The sequence below is a fragment of the Cyanistes caeruleus genome, chromosome 11, assembly GCF_971803275.1.
Source record: "Cyanistes caeruleus chromosome 11, bCyaCae1.hap1.1, whole genome shotgun sequence".
Classification (NCBI taxonomy): Eukaryota; Metazoa; Chordata; class Aves; order Passeriformes; family Paridae; genus Cyanistes; species Cyanistes caeruleus.
The window spans coordinates 12,398,053-12,416,176 of NC_141711.1; the positions used below are offsets into that span (position 1 = coordinate 12,398,053).

The window sequence follows — 18,124 nt, forward strand, 5'->3', positions numbered from 1 at the left end:
CATCAGTAGAAGTCAGGAAGCAAACTTACTTTAAACAGTCACAAGTGACTAACAAGTGTGATTCTGTCATCCTGAAAACGTTATGGATGGCACGAGCTGCGAGTATTTGACGCATTGTTTCATAAACAACATCTGGGCTTTCATCAGACTTCACTTCCATAGAGCCAAGAAATCTTACAATAAATAACTGATGAAGAATTGAATCTAAGAAAAAAAAAATATTGAAAAAAACTCCATTTTGGGTTTCCCATTCAAAACCAAATGTTGACTGCAGTCAGGAAAACTCCGAACTCCCCATAACTTGAAAAAAGATCGTTCCCACTTAGCAATTTGAGGTGCAGTTACTACACAGCACATCACACATCTTTTCATTTGGTTAATGAATACAAAAGATGCAATGAATCATTTTTACAGCATTTTACTGTCTTCAGACAGTAGTTTGATTTAACTTGACCTGTCAAGTACCTTGCAATGCAATTAAGCATTTTAAAACCAGTGTTAAATTAGAAGAGAGAAGCTAGAGATGAAAACAGAACAATAATTGTCAAAATTTATTTTTATTTTGCATTGAAATGAAATTTTTGTTTTACCTTCTGTTTCAGGTTTTGAGCCTCCAGATTCACCAAAAGGATTTGTGCGTCTATTAAAAAATGAAAACATTAAAGCAGGAGTCAGATTACAGGAACCATTCGTGGATAGTGCAGTAGACTCATGCTGCATAAAATACCAACATGTAATGAGTTCACAAACTTGTAATTTGGAGGAATAATGTATAATAAATCAAAAGGAGAAGCAATTTCATCAGGAGTGAGACATAATTTGCTGTATTTGAGGATCCACATTATGGGGAAAATACCAGATATTATTGTCCTATTGCTGCAATAGAAAGTTTTGCTCACTTTCTTTTTTTTTTTTTTAATATTTGAAATAAGCCCAAACCAAAACCTTGGTAGTGCTTGAAAAGGTGTAGTTTTAGGGGATGAAATTTCACAGAACAGCTTCAGGAAGCACAGCCAAACACCAGGCCCTTTCAGTACACCATAGGAGCACCCACTTCTCATCAGTGTCAAGGTGCTGGATTACTTACTCAAGAGAAGCCCCTGGGTTTGTTTCAAATGCAGCTTTCTCAAAACATCACTGGGGTTTTACTCCTAGAGGGTCAAGAGAAATGTGGCTATTTCTGGCTCTAAGAGACAGATTTACTATCAGTTACAGACAAAAGTGAAAATACTCTAGGCTTCCAAGTCTGCATTTTTCAAGAACAATAAAGGAATGAGCACAGGAGATGGGGACATTTTATTTAAAATTTGTAGTGGAAATCACCCATTCTCTTTGGCTGACTGGTAGCTGAAAAGCTATTGGCAAGGATTCTATAGAGTTCAAATTAGGTTTTTTATGGGATTAATTAAAGTGTCACCTTGATAATTAGTGTTCTAAAAGCAAATTTCAGAACTATGAGGGGAAAAAAAAAGTTCAGTTACACATACTGACTGTCAGTTTATTTTATCAATTATCAGAAATGTTTTAACTAAGAGATGGCTGGTTTAAAGGAATAAAATTTTTCTAGATTGAAGCCAAGATGGCATTGCTACAATGTTTAGATAGCATGGATTCAATCAAGAACCATCCCATTAAATGCTGACCTGTGTAATTATAGTAAAAGTAATTTTTTTCTACTAGCATCTTCTATTGCTCATACTTTTCTTGTCATTTAATATTAAACACAATGCATTATCTCACAGGATCTCTCAAAAGGCAGAAATAAAATTTAAATATATGTCATCAGTATGAGAAACCAAACGTTACCTGTCTGTACAAACACTGCAGTTCTTTATTGAAGGTGATGGTTAATTGAAAATACTGAGCTCAACTCTATCATTTCTGCTATGAAAAATATTATTTTCTAGACTAGAGTCATAACTGATGACATCAGAGAATATTCTGAGTTGGAAGGGACCCCCAAGGATCATCAAGTCCAGGTCTCCAGTGGGTGGCCCATACAGGGATTGAATCCACAGTCTGGGTGTTACTGCCACCCTGCTCTGACCAACTGAGCGAGACCAGGCTACCACAGGAATTCAGCTAAGTCTTAAACTTTCCACTTCCTGCACTACAGTTCAAGTCTCTTTTAAATCAGTGTATTCTGAAGGATCTAGTTGGCCACCTGCTTATCCTTCTATACCAAACAACACCAAGAAGAAAACTCTTGAAAAAAGTAAAAAATAGTTGCGTATTTATAATTTCAACTCATACATCTGTGAGATGTAATTCAAAATTCAAATATTTTCCTAGAGGTGGGGGATATAAGACATTTTGTGACAAGAGTCACATAAATTAGTTTTCATCTCTTTGGCTGTTTTTGTTCTTGTTAAGAGCAGTTGGATGTGCAAATACATTTTCTTAATATCTCAATTCTATAGATATAGCTCTAGAAATGCAGTGATCAGTTACAGGTCTTTGGTTCTTAGTACATCTCCCACTCAAATATAATAACAAGCAGGAGAAAATGTTTTATTTGTTTTGGATGAACTCTTAGAAGATTTTAACTTGTCTGTATGTGAAATTACTCTAGAAGCCTAGACCATTTTCACTCACCTTTCAGCTTAAGAGGAGTGTCATCGTATGCCATCATCACCTGGAGGTAGGGCTACCAAATTTCTCTTGAGTTTCCAAGAGGAAATAACCCAAGCTGCTGGGTAAGCAAGCAATAGGAAAGGAAAATACTTCATGAAACCGAAAGTTTAAAATAAATCAATTAATAAAAGCATTGGCTGTTAAAGCAAAAAAAGCTGCTGCAAAATCAAAAACTACACCTTGACTCTAGTGATGTAATTAAGCCTTTTTCTACAATTATATTTAACAGTTTAACAAATTGTTTTGCTTCACTGGCCACTGCAAAATTTGTGACGTCAGGGAAAAGGCAATGTGTGTGCTGGAGCTGCATCTTAAATGTGATTTTCTTGTTTGTTTGTTTTTGAATTAGTAACATTAACTTTAGGGATTTTTTTCCTTCACTCTACATTTCCTACCTGCCCGATTGCCCTGATGATTTTGCTTGGCCAGGCAGATCTTCACTGACTGGAGATATTATGTCAAATTGGATCGGAGTGTCAGGGGCAACAAGGGAATCCAAGGAAAGTGCTGAGAGAGCTGCTGAGTCAGATCCCAGTGACCCTGTGCTGCTGGTACGAACTGCAGGAGGACGAGATTGTCTACAACAAAACCAAAAATGCAAAGTTAGGGCATGTGAGTGTAGGTTGGTTGATCATAAATTAAACCATAGGGGACACCAATACATCTAAGTTCTGGAATATTGTAAAACAAAGCAAAAGCTAAAAACCTGAAAATCAGGGTATAGCAAATAAATCTATGTACCTAGTCAAGTTTAAGTTACTACTTCCATTAATAATTGTATCAGATGTTTTAACATCAATATATTATCACATATTAAGTATAATACAATCTGAGGTCTGCTTCCAGGAGTTGGACACATGAAGAAAAATTTCATCATGAAATTACACAATACAAAAGATATGATGAAACAAACCAAAGTGTCCACCAGCTGGCACTGGGATTACTTTTAACAATGGGTGCTCAACAGTGCTTCAGCAGTGAAAGGCGTGTTCAGGAAATTTTCCTCTGGCCTATCAAAGACTTAGTTCTGCTCACAGAAAGCTTTCTAGGTTTAATAGGCTTTTTTATTTTCCTCCTGGAACTTTTTCCAAGATTTTCTTTTAATATGTGCATCTCAAATGCCCTCTGGTTGCTTCACTCACACAGCTGGCCTCATGCTCTCGTGCCTCTGCTGAAAGGAAGGAGAAGGAGTGACAGCCTCCAGAGCTGATTGATTCACACGGGCAGCAATTTCCTGCAGCAGAGATGGGAAAAAATAACTGAAAACATTTTTCTCAAAATAAACTTTCAGATTTTATTTATATACATCTGGAAGAAGTTATAAACTCAACCCTTCTTGAACATCTTGCATTCTTATATTTTTGCCAACACACCTGCAGCATTTTCTTCTAACTTTTCTTCAAACACGTATCCTGATGTTAATTTTCTCAACTTAAATGAACACACTGGCCTTACAATACTGCCAATGTCAATAAGAAGCAGCAATAGAGAAAAGCTGCAGTGATAACTGTGGCTAAATAAGCAAATGTAGACAGGAAAACAAAAATAAAAATCTCATTTGAGAAATGCAGCCCTCAACTTTGACATGAAGACACATTTCATATATAGATATATGCTCTGTTATAAAAAGAGTTTTTATTGGGTCAATTCCCCTAATTTAGTAAGCAAAAATCTTTATGTAAATTTGTATTAATATGAATTTACTCTATAAATATAAATGTTAACATATTACTGATAACTATGAATTTTAGTGAAGTTACCTCTGGGTTTTCACTTAGATATATCTGCTTAGATATGTTGTTTATGGTGCATATCCACTGAAAAAGAGGAAGAAAAAAGAAAACAAATTCATGTCATGTTTTCTAAACAAACTTGATTGAATACTTGAGTTGCTAGTTACAGCACTTTTTCTACTTCCTTTGTAAACTCAGGGAGCCAAATATTCTGCACACCCAGCCTGTCAATAAACTCACTGGCACCTGCACACTGCACCTTGCACTTCTAGATTTTACTCACAAAAATTATTTTAGTCATACTACAGCTAAACTAAAGAAAGCTTAACTCACAACTCTAAGGAATTAAAAAAAACCTTATCAGGATTTTCTATTCTTCTTTATTCTGTGATGCAGAAGACATTGTTTCCTCAAGACATTATAAAAATTCAGTTTGGCCTTTGTGGAATTTGCTCATTTCTTGCACCTGCAAGCTAGAACCTGCACTCTCTCTCTGCTCTGGAAAACTATTTGCTCCTGTTCCTGGCTTCTCAACTTTTATCTGAAGGAGGAAACTAACAGGAACACTAAGATAAACAAGGTATTACTAGCAAAGACAATTTATTAATAAGTAGAAACAGAAAAAATTTGCAGTATCCAGCTATGGTTAGGAATGCATTCTTTCTGTGCAGCAGAAAATCACTGAGCTCCATGCACACCTCCTATAAGCTTACCTCTTCATAATCTTTTTTACTTTCTGCCTGTAAGATTGAAGACCTGAAAGAGGAGAATGGAAATCACAATTTTGTGTATTTAAAATGCCTCACAAATACAGTCAGCCAGGAAATTGCATTTTCATATTTACACACTGAACAACAATTTATGAAAGCCTGAAGATTGTGCTTGTGCTGAGTGCAGTCAACATTTAATTAGGATGGGGAGGAACCTATGCTTTCCTTTCAACAGGAAACAGAAAAGCAACACAATTCTAATTGTGTCTATGTAACATTTAAGTATTCACAAAATGCAATAATATGTGATTGTCTACCAAATATGATAATCTTATTATGAAATACTACTCAGCTACATTATAGTTTATGAACAAAAATCCAGACATTACACAATTAAAAGGATATCCCAGATTTTGCTTCTAAATATCCACAAAACAGATCAAGCTAACATCTGGCCAAAGGCAGACCATCTTTCTTTTCCCAGTTTGTGAGTCTACTATTTCTAACAGGAAACAGCAATATAAGACCACTCACTTTTTGCCATCAAAAGATGTTATCTGAAAACAGTACCGTCTGTCCTCACAGTCCACAGCCATCACAGAGCAATTGTCTATGTCCATGACAAGTCCCCCAGCCACATCACCTCTTGCCTGGCTCATCAGATTTCCACCTTGAGTGAAGTAAAACTGCCTCTCCCAACTGGAAGACACCAGCCCTGTCTTACTAAAAGATAAAAAGAAATCCTCAATTAGCCTCTCTTTTTTGCTCAGACACTCTATAATATCAGCTGCTGCAATTGTGTTCTAATACAGAAATTCATGCCTCATTCAGTATTTTACTTTAACTGTTGTAAAAGTAATCAGCTTTTTTTTTTTTTTTTTTTTAATTCCTTGGAGCTTATAAATTACAGTAAAAGAATCTAAATGTTACAATTTATTATTAATAGCTCTGACAAACAGCTGTTGGACTTCCTTGGATGCACAGCTCCTTCCTGTGCACAAGCCACTGCTGCATGGAATCCAGAAGTTCCTTACAAGGGTATTTTGGTTAACAGATATTTTGCCTTGTTTAGATCAAAATTATTATGTTTTATTAGTAACTTGAATCCCAAAGCTTTAACAGACACTTCCAGAACAATCCTCATAGATGGAATCTTGTTACTTCCCAGTTAGGATGCAGAAAAATTACACTCTCAAACCCATTTTTTAACTGTGAAAATTCAGGCAAAATTAGACTAAAATCAGGACAATTATACTTTGCACCTGAATGACATTGTCAGTGTAACAATGGATTTAACACTAATTAGGTGAAGTCCAAAGAAAGAAACAGAATAGCTATTACGTGACTTATTGAACTAAATTTATAAAATCAGCATAGCTAACATTTAAAAAACTGGCTTCTCTAACTTCCCTTTCCCAAAATTAAATATACTCTGGAATTTTAAAATAATAAGTTACTCTTACTTTCTTGCATTGAGATAGCCAGCTTTCCGTGTTAGATTCCTATGAGCAGGAAATTTAATAGGATCAGGATCAGGCAAATAGAGTGGATCACTGGCTACTTCCAAATCCTCTATAGTTTGTTGCATGTTTTCTACTTCACAATCCATTTCTCTGCGAACACTAAGATAAAAAATGTGTTATTAACGAAGATAATTTCTTACTAAATAGAAACAGAAAAAATAATACTGATTCAAGTTCAAAGTTCAACAAAGCCAACTTACTTCTGTACACTCGTGCCAATATTGGTCAAAAATTCTTCCAATTGCTCAGTAAGATTTTCTGAACCCATTTTAAAAAAGCTTATCTTTTAAAAAAAAAGAGGAAAAGGGAGAATTTAGACATTAATAAAACTACACTAACAATTAACAGATGAAGTCATAGGAGTTTGAATTTTCTCAGAGAAATCTCTTTTCATCCTCATTCCCACCAAAGCCTCTTACTAAAAGCAGCAGAATGTGTGTTTGTGGCTGCAGGTGAAGGCTGCTGCTGGCACTGCACTGGGATTTGTGTCACAAGGATGTGAACAGAGCTGCCTGGAGGAAACACAGAAGCACACAGGAACTGCCCTGGAAAAACTCCCAAGGTCTCTCTGTCCTTTTTCAAGCCCACCATTCTGTTATGGGGGGTTATTTGGGGCACACAGGAGAGAAAAAAACTGTGAGTATTTGTCCAGGGCCATCCACAGAGAACTAACAATATGTATTTTAAGCACAGGGTACTCCACAATGGGCCAGATAATCTGCCACAGCTAAATTGAGGTTAGTCATGAGAACTCTCAGAACAGGAAGCCCTGGGACGTGGCCCTGCCCTTCCGTTTCTTAGATTCAGCAAGAAGCTCCACTAAGCAACAGGTTGCTCTACTTTACTACACTAAACATGCACAACTTGGCTCTTAAATACAAGCTGCAAAGTTTCAAAAGAAAGCAAGAGTTCTTGCCTTTCCAAAGTTTTCAGACAGTGTGCAGAAGTTAATTTCTACTCAGGTCACTGTAGCAGTGCCAGATGCTGGATAGCTTGACTTGCAAAAAAACCCATTAAGCCCATGCTTAATGACATACTTCCGAAATTGCAAATTAAGTCTGTCCAAGTAACTTTATCATAGTTGTATTTTCTGTAGCACCCATCCTCAAGTAAACCAATCATGAACTTATTAATATTAAGCAAAACCAAACCAGAATGTTTTTTAGCATTCTGGCTCTTTCACAGCCTTGATTGAAAACAGTAGTTATATAGTTTTTGATGATTATCTCATTTCAGAACAGGTGCCACAGGAATGGGTTTAACTGTCTCCATGTTACTCACTGAGAAGGTTCACTTCTATGTGGACTTGAATGAAAGCTCTAATCAGCTCTTCCATTTACTGGAATCAAATGCCCAAAAGTGAAAATCTAGGCATTACATGAAATCCAGCCATCTGGGTTTTGGGGGGAAATTAACCGCTATATTTTCACTCAGATTTTGCTAAAAGACTCTCTGATGGCAGTGAGGGCATCTCATGAAGAGCTTCCTGCAGTGAGTGGGCAATGACCAGTGATAACTAATGGCACAGTCAGGGCAGCAGCTGTGGCAGCTCAGAGATGTGGATGGGGGGGTATTTTTCTCTGTTTCCATCCTTGGACTGCAGAAGAGGGCTTGCAATGGGTTTCACTACATCAACCTTCATAAAGTACTTTTATATCTTCTTTCAGACCTCCTGCTTTCAGAATATGAAATTACCTGAGCTTGCATGTATCCTAGCAAGGGCTCTAGAAGAGAAATTTTCTTTTTGTACTGGAGAGTATTTAATGCACAGAAATAATGCATCATAGTCTGATGCTGTTTTTTCCTTGAAGTATATACATCTTCTGTAACTTCAGCCTTGATCTGAAGAGACAAAGACAAGGGGAGGGAAAAGAAGGAATGTTTAAGACTTGGCATTGATCACATGCCTTCTGGTCAGCTTTATAGCCAGCATGGAAAAACCCACAGTCATGTTGTACCCTCTATCACCAGCTGCTGCATGTTTTACTTTGCAATTCTGCTTCTCTAATTTAAACATGAGATACATGAAAAATAAATACAGCATTCTTCTCTACCTGGAAAGTGTGGTTATTTCTTCACAAAAACAGACTGAATATGGTATCATAATATTATTCCTAAAGCATTGTCAGTGTTACAGGACAGGCATGTATTGGAGAAATCTGCTTTTCTATCTAGACTGCTAAAGCATAAACTATCAAATGTCACACAGAATCTACCATACACTGTGTTCCATCATACATATATATAAAATGAAAATTATTTCTTCTCTGAAAATCTTTATATTAAGATTTTGTTTTACAAACCTTTTCATTTTCCTTTCTTTTTGACAACCGGCTGTATCTGGTAATGGCAGCATCATGGTCTAAGAAATCAAGAGAGAATTTATTATCATTTTCAAAAGTTAACGACTTAAAAACAGAGCAGAAAACCTTTTATATCAAAATGTTACACAGACAGCTGAATGCAAAGTTCTGGCATATTAACACCTTGAGGAATTGTTCTTGTCTGTTTATAATCATTTCACTGCAACAAATAATTGGGCTGAAGAAAAATTCTAACCAGATGCAAATGTTACCAAGTTGTCACAAAGTTTCCTAAACATGCACTATTTTTCAAAGAAGAACTGTCCATTAAGTAGAGAAACTTTACATTATGAAAAACTATATTATCTTTTTTGCTTCTAAAGCAATGAAACAATTTTCACTGAGAGAAGTAGAATCTTATTTAAATAGTAAGTTCTCTACAAGGATATATTAGAGGCAGCTAAAAACATAACTTCTGAAAATAGGGAGAACTATGAAATTCATTTTAGGTGTGCAAATTTTTTATTGACCAAGTCCTGACTTTAAGAAGCGAACTAGCACCTTACTCTTTTTGAAATTTTGGTGGCATAATCCTACATTATTTAATAATCATACATACACTTAAGATGTTGTAAAAAACCCTTTCAATTTGCCTTAACGCTTCAGTACACAAAGCAGGGATTTACAAGTGAACCGGGGAAAGCTGAGTGCCTAAGCATCACTCAGAAAAATTACACCTTAATTAGTTACTTTAAGCCTACAGGCTTAACTCCACTAGTTAAGTACAAATAATAATCTACAATAATACTGTTGTCTTGTAATACTGATAAGATTAAGTACTTTACACTTACCATTACTTGCAATTTGGAAAACTTCTTTTAGAGTTAATATCTCTAAAAAAAACCACAACACATCACAATTTAAATAAGTTGTCAATAATGTAACAGTCACGTATGACAGTTTCTCATGTAATGTTTCACTGCTGAGCAGTTGAAGGTAACACCTTGTACCATCCTGAGCTACCAGCACAAGCATTACATGGCCAGGCAAGTCTGTCTGCTCCTACCAGTGGCCTGAGGATCATTTCAGTGCTTAAAAAAAAACCAAAAAAACCACTGTACTGTAATACTGTAAGAAGGAATTTATTTTCAAATGTCTTTGAAACTCATCATCAATACAACTGTGTCACCTGTAGTTCCAGTCTGGGCTCTGGTTTGAGCTGGAGAAATGGAAGCATGGTAGATGGGTAATATCAAAGCCCAAAACACATTGGGACTCCTCCTAGCTAAAATGAGCTGAGTTCCAGCTGGTTATTGTCTCACTGTGTCAGGAACTGGAAACACCACAGTACCTTACACCTGCTCTGATCTTGGTTGTGGTTTGTGCCATATTACAATACAAACCAGCAGACAGCCATGCTCTTCTTTATGGTAAAGCAAATACAAAAAAACTGTCCAGGAAGTGCCTATGAAGCCCATAAAGAAGTGAAGAGTCATTACAAACTACACCAGCTGGTGGCTAAATCTTTCAGAAGGAAAATTTAACTTGTGATTATTGCCTCAGGGATGCCTCTTCAGTGAGTACTAACAGGAGATTTTTCAGGTCCTTAGAAGTAATATCAGCCTTGGGATAGTCATGATCCCTTGCCCCAAAAAATAAAACAAACCATAATCTTTTCAATCCATAATTTTGCTGTGAACTATTGCCAAAGAAATATTTTCCAAGCTTCATGAAGAGTTAATAGACTAATGGAAGACTTGTAATTTTTATTTCAATTTAGACTTCAGATATTCATATCTTAAGTATACCCACTCTAGAAGGTTCACAGTAGGAATATTTAAGTTACTTGGGGTTTAACTCTTATAATTCCTACTTGGAAGTCCATTTGCCACAGCAGTCTGTTCACTCCAGTATCTTGAGTAAAATCTATCATCACATAGATGTTATTTTAAATCAGGCACACGATACAATTATTACAAAAATAAGAAACTGGAAGCATCTTATGTCTGCACATAAGAAGTCACCAGTGCTACCAGCAGGGCTGAACAACCACATTACTGAATCTAAATATAGTAAGTACTACAGCTTTGGCACTTTGCCTTATGAGCTTAGTCCAGCAATTATATTGATATTATGATCAGATACACAAATCTTTCCTTAAAATTATTCTTTCCTAACATTTCTGAGTAGCTGCTAATTGTTCATCTTGAAAAGAAGATAAGTGCTTCTCTAATATAAGTAATATTTTTTTTGAAACAATAACAATGTTAAGTTCAACTGTAATACTCTCATAAATAGAAATAACTTACTTTTCTTTTTAAATGGGGAGATGCATACTTTTGAGAGCTGAAAAATAACTTGTGTATTCTATTTAGTGAAACAAGAGCTAAAAAGATTAAATGCCATGTTTTTATTGTTGCTGCTGTTGATAAAAAACAGTATTTGGTCCCCTACCTTTTAGATCCCTTTCTTTAAACTGGGTAATAGGAAACATCATTGCATCTGCAAGCTGAGTTGAAAGTACTGCATGGCAAGAGCTGAGCTGAAAAAGACAAAAGAAGAAAATCTTAGGAAAGCAGTGCTGACACCAAATCAAATCACAATAGGTGGACATCAATGTCACTCAAAGACATCATGTACAACTCAAACACAGTTTTGCATGTTTTTTTTTTTTTGCAGCTACTTTTTTCTAGAGTTCAGATGTCATCATCAGCTTTTTATAGGAAAACCTTTAGAGTTTAGTTTTTGTCTGAACTTTTCCAAGTTACTGGATCATGTCCAAAAACAGCCTCATTCTGGCTTTTATCTTGACTAGTCAGTTTATTTCTTCAGTTTCCCTCCAGCTACATCACAGCCCATCTTTCACACCTCATAGAGGTAGAATAAAATGTGATCCTCCTCCTAAAATGCTGTTTAGGAGGAGAGGGATCACAGCAAAAATCCTGATTCAGCTCTTAATGGTGCTCAGCTGTGTGTCCTATGAGTCAGTGTCTAAGAGAGACAGCAGGAGGGTCATCTGTCAGTCAGGTATCTGAAATCAGTTAATACAGATACCCTCAGGTACATAGTTGCTAACTGACACTGTGTGATGGTTTTGGCTCTATCTCTAGCAGTTAAACTACATTTTTTTGTCAGCAATGTATCCTCATTTTGCTGAATTTATTCTTTATCTTAAGGTTACATAACTTTAAATAGATGCTGCAATATACAATTAATTGTTACCTTGTTGATGAATGAATGCCATTTCTGTATCTCCTGCCTTAAAACAGAGTAATTATGCAGTTAAAGTCTGACAGCATTAGCAAAGCACTTACCTCATCAATCACTTTTGCAAATTGCTGCAGAGTTGAAGTCATGACTTCATCATCTCCCCCAAGTGGAAAACGCTGAAAAGGCAAAAAGAGTTATGTTGTTTGCAGTGTTTTCTGCCATTCACAAAACTGGATGAATCATCTCTATATCAGGTACTCCATTATTTTAAAATATTGCACAGTTAAGATACACTGAAGCAGTTCACCTTATTAGGTGGAAAAGGAGGATAGGGAGTAGCAGCCTCTTAAAAGAAGCCAATTTTTGTTTTTAACATTTTTAACCTCAGAAAAGGGGACCCATAAGCAAAGCTACAGAGAACCCTCCATAGTACAGGTAACAAGAGAAGATGGATATGGATTCTGCAGTCTGTGCTTTCAGAGATGGAATTATGCTTGCAGAATAAATTATGGTTGTAATTTGGAGATTGCAATGCAGTCTCTTCTCTTTGTGACTATTTCAGCACTTAAGAGTAAAAAGGTTTATAAAGTAAAAACAAAACAGAACTATTCTAAGCAATTCTCTAAAAAAACTAATCCAAAAGTAAAATACTTCAGAAGTTATTAATATTCATCGTGGTAAGAGAAACTTCATTCTGGTTTAGTTGGAAGAACTAAAATTAAGACAGTAGATTCTTTTGGCAATGATTTGAACCACCAACCACAGCAGTTCATTTTATCTGGACCAAACCTAAATACATTCTACACTGTGCTCTGGGAGATAAAAGACTACAAAAATACACAGTCCTGACCACACACAGACAACATGATTTAAGCAGTACCTGTTTCTCATATTCCTTCAGAAGCTTTGAAGTCAGGTGAGTTGCTGCACTTAATTCATTCTGATAAAAAAATAAAGGGAAACATGAAAATCAATAAAAAGTTTAAAATATATTTAAATTTAAAATATAGCCACAAACTCAAATTTTTAGAAAAACTTACAAAATGGATTATGTTTCTGACATCAAAGTGGAGTTATTTCTGGATGAGTGAAACATTAATATACTGTGGGTAAAAAAATTACCTCTAATTTGATACATATTATTATACACAAACATTTTAGAAACACTTGGGAAATACATTTGCTATTGCTAAAGCTATTTGGAGAACAGAGAACATAATTTCATTTGTTATAAGAAATTCTGTTGCATGAAAAATTACAAGAATTTAGTCTTTACCACTCCCTAACATACAGAAAAATAAAAACTAATTCTTACTTTACTTCACTTCTATGTTTAAAGCATATGGAAGTTAAAGAAAAGCATATTGTTCATCATAATGTCAAAAAAAAGCAAGAAACATGAAATGTGGTTCTAAAGCTTTATAATGCATTCAAGAATTTCATTAACACTACCTGAGCATCATATATTCTGTGCATGGCTTGAAACAACTGATTGATGTAATTGGATATTGCAGCAGCATCTTCTTCAAATACTCCCAGCAAAGAGCGGGTCTGTAGCAATCAAAGAACCAAGACATGAACATGACAAGTTAGAAGAGAAAAATTAAAATATAATGGGATTTCCAACACAAATAGCATTATTTCAGGTTTCATTACTGAAAATTTTATAAACCCTCCAATAACATTTAAAGGAATGATACATGTTGCATGCCCAAGAATCTTACAGATATCCAAGATCAGCCTTTCTCCTACTGTCAGCCTCTCTCCAGCTTAATACATTTTCAGAAAGGAAAGGGCCAAGGGAGATGGACAATGTTAAATGTTGAAACTGTGGGAAACTACTGGGCTCACTATGGTACATCCCTAAGGAGAAAGGGTAAAGATTACTGGTATTAAACAGCTGTCCAGGTATACACATTTCCTCCACAGTGAGATCCAAATAAAGGCTGTGACTGTCCCATACTATCCAACCTGAACACAGACAGTTGCTGGTTGTGCTTGGATCTATAATTTACCTGTGGAATAACCATCAATTCTGTGATCAAAAAGTTGAGGAACTAGACCAAACCAAAACAAACAATACAACCTGTACCTGATTGTCCTCAACATGAATGTTTCTCACCACTGAAAGGGAGTGAAAAGATCTCTCCTTACCCCAGCTTGTCAGTCTGTCTGTTCCTCAGCTAGTGTCACCTACAAGCCTGATGGCTCCTGTGTCCAACTGCACTGCCTGCATCACTGATGGTGCCTAACAGCATCCACCTCAAAAGCCAACCTCTTTTATCACTAGCCACCTATTAGACTAAATCACTCACCTCCATTTGTAAGCCCAACTATCCAGCCAGTTTTTCCACTCAGGTCACAGGCCATACCTCTCCCTTTTGGCCAGAAGAATGCTGCCAGACCCTTGCATAAGTCAGGGTGACTGACATTCCCTGCTCTCCCTTCTGCCCAAATGACTGACTCTATAACAAGGCAATCAGGTTGCTCGGGTGTAATTTGCCTGTAAGCTTAAATGAGATGCTGACTGCATGTTCTTGCATCCTTTTTTGCATTTGGAAGCAAGGTTATTCCTCACCATGAGGATTTTGAATGGCTTCCAATCCCAAAGGGGCAAAAGGAGAGGATGTACAAGTAACCCTGTTCAGGATATACTGGCTTGTCTTAAAACATTGGTTGGGATGCTTGGCTGTAGAAGCAGGAGCAGCACATGCAAGAGCCACAAAGGAAATGTTTTAGCAAAAGGACTGTGCTTTGTTTCTAGGTTTGCACTAGAATTAATATTCAGACAGAAAATTGAAAGAATCATAAGCACATAACTGCTTTTCTTCCCAAACTATGATTGTTAAACACTTGAAATTGGAAATTCTAGTTTTCAGTCTTCCCTAGGCTTTCTTGAAATTACTCACGTCTTTAGTCCATCTCCCCTTGAAGCATGAAGGTCTTTTTCAGCCATTTCTGACCTTTTGCTTTTAATGATAATCAAAGACTACATCTTAAACCCAAATAAAGTATATTATTTGACAATTCTTTTTACATGAAGTCCTTTAATCTAAGTTGCATTAGATGCCTGGCTGTATCACAACTACTATCATTCTATATAATGTCGAAAAGATATTTAAATATTAAAAAATATAATGAAACAGCATAATCAACACAATAAATAGCTTTAATGCTGGTTCTAGTTTATAAATCAAGTGGAAAGAGGTGGAGGACAACTCAAATCTTTGCCAGGTGTGGCAACATGTGTCATCCTAACAGCCTTGACTCTCCCATTAAAGCAGACATACATGAAAGACTGCAAAAGAAAAAATAACATGGTACTGTAACCACTGAATTATATACTCACGACCTTTAAACCTGAACATAGATAAACCTGAGCTTCTAATTTTAAAGGAGTATTACATAAGGTTTCTGGATTATGCTTACTCATTAAAACTGAACATTGAAAAAAACCCCAAATTTTTATTTTTAAAGTGTCAGTTATTGATGTCCAGCCATCAAAATAATATCATGTGATACTGATAGAAAGAAATTAACCTGAAACTGTAAACAAGTTATGGCAGTCTTCTGCTTAGCATAACATTAGAGGAATTGTTTACTTATGTTTCTAGTAAAAATCTACATCATTTTGTATGTTCTTTAGAAATCTTTTAACCCGTGTTTGTAAGCAGGCAAACAGGAGAGGACCAGGGAGAAGCTGCACAAAGAAACCCCCTCTTTAGAAGTCAGTGCTAAGCCTTCTATGCCTTCAGATGAAGGGCTCTGCAAGTGACAGGAGACAGAGCCGGCTCTACCATGGTCTCCTGACTTTTTTGTTGTGCAATGCTTTGGGAATGCAAATCAGTTCGAGCAGAAACTCTCTCTAAATACACACCGAGTATGTGTGTAATAATGTCCTAAGTTAATACATAATTGCTCTCATTTGCATAGCAAAAGACCATGTAAACTTGGCGTTTGGTTTAGGCCTGACAAGCACAGTGGTTAGATTTTTGTCATGTGACAACAGGAAATGAAAGGGTTTGGACATTTTTGAAAAGCCCTTTCTTCCCTCAGACACAGAATAAGTTTGATATGACGTTTATATATTACAATCAGTGTCTGAAACACGAACTCCAGGCCATAGTCCAGCACTAAACAACACAGGCTGATGAGCTTTTCAACATTCCAGCGTAAATGTATGGAAGTCATGGCAACCCCTCCAGAGAGAGGGTTTCACTTTCTTCAAGCACCATTTGTTTCCATTTCCACTGCACTGATTTCAAAGTAACAGAAATTAACTAATGTAACAAATAGACCAACCGAACAGAAAATGGAGCTGAGTCCTTTCTAGAGGACCTGGCTCCCAGAATTCACCTAAAATAGTGAATTGACTGAAAGATGTACATTTTACATCTAAACCAGAAGACAATATTGGCAAATTCAATTACTAAAGCATCAGGCCTGTCTGTATCAGAAAAAACCTCACATGGAAGATTCTAGAATTAAAATTACATTCCGATAAATAACGTTTTTTCATGTGCTTCCCAAATGTCCTCAGATGCTCCTAAGTTCATGCTACATTTGACTTTTCCTATAAATACGAATAGTTCTGACTTCATTATACTAAGAACAGACCTTCAAGAGATTATTTTTTTAAATCAGTATTATTACAAGACCTTCAAAAGTTTTCCCTCCTCATGAGATGACATCAGGTTTGGCCCCTGGACCAGAATCCACATTAGAGGCCAGATCTCATCTCACCTCACATCTAGCATTTGAGCTATCTGGGGCTCTGTCCTCATGAAATCAACTATTCCTGTTTTAAGTCGCCCTTCCACTTGATATAGAATATCTTTTTAGAGTCTATATTTCCCTTTTTAACAAGTGAAAGTTTCTCTTTCTATGATCAAGGAATTAAAATTACTAGTGCACTTGCTTATGTGCACATGCTTATGTACTTACAGCATTGCAATATAGGACATCCTGCTCACTGCCTAAACCACGCATCAGAACAAGGATCTTAATTCAAAAGGCTGCCGCAAATAAAAATACACTGCAAACTTTTTTCCCACATCTAAGGAACCCAGTACAAGGACTTGCTGTTGCTGCTGCCAGCAAGAGAAACCAGAGCAAATGAGTAAAGCATTTTCTACTCTAGAAAGGAGCTCCAGTGCACTACAGGGCATCGCTGACACAGATCAGGCAGCAGCAACGCAAGAGAAGAATCGGAGCAAGGAGAGGCCTCCGGGCACCATGTGCTTCCCACCTTCTCTCCGCACTAACCATCGCCGCGATAACCTCACCCACTACCTGCTTTTCTTACGGGTCTATTAAACCTTAGTGCACCTCAGTGAAAAACAAAGCGGAAAAATCGTTTTGAGAAGGCAACGTGGGTTTTGTGGTCACGAGGTGTCCAAAATCGAGCCCGGGTGCAAGGCGGGGGTGGGGATCAGGGAGCCGGTGCCGGCGCTGCCCTGACGGAGCTGCCGCAGCGCCCGGGCCCGGAGCGGCGGCCCCGCGCCCGGCCCGCTGCACTCCCGGGAACGGCGGCGGGGCCAGCGGGCAGCGGCGCCGCGGAGCTCCGGGCAGGCGTTCGCAGGGCACGGCCGGGGCGAAAAGCCCGAGCCGAGACTGTCGGAGCCCCGCGGGGCCATGCAGGCAGCGTCCCCCTCCCTCACGGCCACCGCCGCGGCTCTCCCGGGGCCGGGAACGACAGGGAAACAGCGCTGGGCCCGGGGAGCAGGGGCTGGGCCCGATACGGCCTCCGTCGGGCCTGTCTCACCTGCGGGCTGTCCTCCAGCGTCTCCTCGATGGGCAGTTTGTCGATGCCGGGCATGGCGGCAGCGGCGCTGAGCCCCCGTGGCTCCGTTCCCCCCGCGCCGGACCTGACCCGCACCGACCCCCGCCCGCCGCGCGCCGGACGTCCCTCCCCCCGCGCGCCCGGCTTCCCCATTGGTCTGTCCGCGCCCCTATCAGGCTGCCCATTGGCCCGTCCGCACCCCTGTCAAGCTGCCCATTGGCTGGCGGGC

At 37.9% G+C, this 18,124-nt stretch overlaps 2 protein-coding genes across 3 annotated transcripts in view; one reads left to right on the forward strand and one right to left on the reverse strand.

The window, feature by feature from the left end:
- The window catches only part of ASB14 (ankyrin repeat and SOCS box containing 14), an 18,295-nt gene extending 17,494 nt beyond the window's left edge, over positions 1-801 (forward strand). The window contains exon 11 of the mRNA XM_086846788.1: positions 603-801. The gene's annotated coding sequence lies outside the window, so the exon portion shown is untranslated. The remainder of the gene's footprint in view (positions 1-602) is intronic.
- The window catches only part of APPL1 (adaptor protein, phosphotyrosine interacting with PH domain and leucine zipper 1), a 26,038-nt gene extending 8,012 nt beyond the window's left edge, over positions 1-18,026 (reverse strand). For both annotated transcript variants that reach the window (XR_015275136.1, XM_086846782.1), the window contains exons 1-17: positions 17,878-18,026; positions 13,566-13,664; positions 12,994-13,053; positions 12,218-12,289; positions 11,358-11,445; positions 9,755-9,796; positions 8,904-8,962; positions 8,296-8,442; positions 6,801-6,883; positions 6,541-6,699; positions 5,612-5,800; positions 5,081-5,123; positions 4,395-4,451; positions 3,777-3,868; positions 3,030-3,212; positions 591-640; positions 30-204 (exon numbers count right to left, since the gene is read on the reverse strand). Coding sequence is in view for 1 of the 2 variants with exons in the window: in XM_086846782.1 (XP_086702908.1) it covers positions 30-204; positions 591-640; positions 3,030-3,212; positions 3,777-3,868; positions 4,395-4,451; positions 5,081-5,123; positions 5,612-5,800; positions 6,541-6,699; positions 6,801-6,883; positions 8,296-8,442; positions 8,904-8,962; positions 9,755-9,796; positions 11,358-11,445; positions 12,218-12,289; positions 12,994-13,053; positions 13,566-13,664; positions 17,878-17,931 (1,652 nt within the window). In the remaining variant the exon portion in view is untranslated. The remainder of the gene's footprint in view (positions 1-29; positions 205-590; positions 641-3,029; positions 3,213-3,776; positions 3,869-4,394; positions 4,452-5,080; positions 5,124-5,611; positions 5,801-6,540; positions 6,700-6,800; positions 6,884-8,295; positions 8,443-8,903; positions 8,963-9,754; positions 9,797-11,357; positions 11,446-12,217; positions 12,290-12,993; positions 13,054-13,565; positions 13,665-17,877) is intronic.
- Between the last annotated feature and the right edge of the window lie 98 nt (positions 18,027-18,124).